The sequence below is a fragment of the Buceros rhinoceros genome, unplaced genomic scaffold (genome assembly GCF_000710305.1).
Source record: "Buceros rhinoceros silvestris isolate BGI_N320 unplaced genomic scaffold, ASM71030v1 scaffold46501, whole genome shotgun sequence".
Taxonomy (NCBI): Eukaryota; Metazoa; Chordata; class Aves; order Bucerotiformes; family Bucerotidae; genus Buceros; species Buceros rhinoceros.
The window spans coordinates 1,082-3,271 of record NW_010395680.1 but is presented as its reverse complement, the minus strand read 5'-3'; the positions used below and the strand labels follow the sequence as shown (position 1 = coordinate 3,271).

Here is a 2,190-nt window from a genome sequence, read left to right as displayed (position 1 = left end):
TCTGGCCCTGCTCCAGCAGCTCCATGTCTCTCCTGGGCTCTCCATGGCTTTCTCATTTTCTTCTACTTTGTTTTTTATTTCAGGGAAGTTACTTGGCACATACGCAGGGGAAGAAGCATCAGACAAATTTGTAAGTCGCTCTCCTCTGCAGCTGGGTTCTCCCTCACCTGAACACTTCAAAATGTGCTCGTGGGTCTCTGTAACTGCTGAGCTCCGTGATGCAGGAGCTCAGATGCCCTTTCCCTATCTGCTGGTGACCAGCCTGGCAGCAGCCAGCAGCAACAGACCAGGAGTGGTGCTGACAAGCTCCGGAGTGAGCTGGGTTTCAAAGCCAGTTGGGGGATTTCTGAGGGAAGAGTTTTAAAAGCAAATTGAGAGTCGGGGGAGAGGCCCTGGCTCTGCGAGTCCCGGGTGGGGGCAGGCTGTAAGGCTTGGTTCAGGACGTCCCGTTTGCCTTCATTAGCTGATGAGTTTGTAGGGTTTGTTCTTTGGCCTTTCAAGAAGCCTGAAGTCAAGCAGCACCATCCTGTAGGAACAAGCCCAACTAACCTTTCAAACCTGGCACGTTTCACGTTAACCCAGGGCCCGCCGAGCTGCCAAGGAGGCCAAGGAAGCCCCTGCCCAGCCCGCGCCAGAGAAGGTCAAGGTGGAAGTGAAGAAATTTGTGAAAATCGGACGCCCGGGTTACAAAGGTGTGTGGGGGCGCCTGGCCCAGGGCCCCTCCTGCCTCCTGGGCAGGGGGGGGTGAATCGTTAATTAGCCTTTCCAGCCGATCAGCCCAGGGAAACGATGCGGGCTTCTCTCCCGCTGTCCTTGATCGGTTACGTTTCCCGTGGCGCAGCTCGGTGCTGCTGGCGGTGGAGTGAGGGCCCTTCACCCAGCGACTGCGTGTCTCAGACCCCAGCTCCACGCAGATGGTGACAGCGTTTCATCGCTCCTTTCCTTGTGCTTTCTCCGTCTTTCACTGATGCTTGTAAATCACTCGCTGCAGCTGTAGCTCAGGTTTTCTCTCTCAACTCCTCATTGTTTTGGTTTGACCTTCAGTGCACAGCTGGGCTGCTGTGTCTCCAGCTGCGTCCACAGCGCAGTGTCTCGGTACAGATCCTGAGTAGAACCACAGAACCATCATCTAGGTTGGAAAAGCCCTTTGATCTCCTCGAGTCCCCCTGTTCCCCAGCACCTCCAGGTCCCCCCTGACCCCTGGCCCGCAGCAGCACCTCCACACGGCTGGGAAACCCCTCCAGGGACGGGGACTCCACCACTGCCCTGGGCAGCCTGGGCCAGCCCGGGACAACCCCAACGGGACAGAAACGGCTCCTCAGGGACAACCTCAACCTCCCCTGGGGCAACTGGAGGCCGGTTCCTCTCGTCCTGTCGCTTGTTCCTGGGGAGCAGAGACCGACCCCCCCTGGCTGCACCCTCCTGTCAGGGAGTTGTCAGAGCCAGAAGGTCTCCCCGGAGCCTCCTTTGCTCCAGGCTCAGCCCCCCCAGGTCCCTCAGCCGCTCCTCAGCACATTGTGCTCCAGACCCTGCCCCAGCTCCGCTGCCCTTCTCTGGACACGCTCCAGCCCCTCCGTGTCCGTCTGGGAGGGAGAATGAGGGGACAAAACTGGACCCAATAGTAGCTTTGGTTAAAGACAATATAGGGTTTGTTTGATAAATGGGAGAAAAATCTTGTAACACTTCGTGGTTGGAAGCTGCTGTGTGGCAGAAATACCGTTGCTCTAACCCTGCACTGATGTTTCTCGTTTTCTTCCCAGTGACCAAGCAGAGGGATCCAGAGACAGGCCAGCAGAGCCTCCTCTTCCAGGTAAGGGGGCTGAAGTTCTTGGTGTCCGGGTTATCCGAGTAAAAAGTTCTGCTCAACGAGCAGCTCTCCGCAGGACTCGTGAAATAAATAAGAAAGACTTTTCCTCCCTGGTCCTCTGTGCTGGTTGCGTCCAGCAGCCCCAGTTTTGTAGCTCCCTTTGGTGGCACCGAGTTTCGTGTTTGGAAGCGCTTCCCGGTGGAGGGGTTGGTTTTGTGCAGAGGGGAGGTGGAGGGGGGCTGTTCTGAGCGCCCCCATGACGCCCCGACAGATCGATTACCCGGAGATCGCGGAAAGCATCATGCCTCGGCACCGCTTCATGTCAGCCTACGAGCAGAGGATCGAGCCCCCCGACCGGCGCTGGCAGTACCTGCTGCTGGCGG

At 57.7% G+C, this 2,190-nt stretch overlaps 1 protein-coding gene across 1 annotated transcript in view; it reads left to right on the top strand.

Moving 5' to 3' along the window:
• Positions 1–83: 83 nt before the first annotated feature.
• Positions 84–2,190, top strand: part of SF3A2 (splicing factor 3a, subunit 2, 66kDa) — a gene marked incomplete at both ends in the record, with an annotated part of 3,185 nt that continues 1,078 nt past the window's right edge. The window contains 4 exons of the mRNA XM_010145613.1: positions 84–130; positions 583–692; positions 1,761–1,810; positions 2,079–2,190. The exon at positions 2,079–2,190 is cut by the window's right edge and continues 12 nt beyond it. Coding sequence (XP_010143915.1) covers positions 84–130; positions 583–692; positions 1,761–1,810; positions 2,079–2,190 — 319 coding nt within the window. The remainder of the gene's footprint in view (positions 131–582; positions 693–1,760; positions 1,811–2,078) is intronic.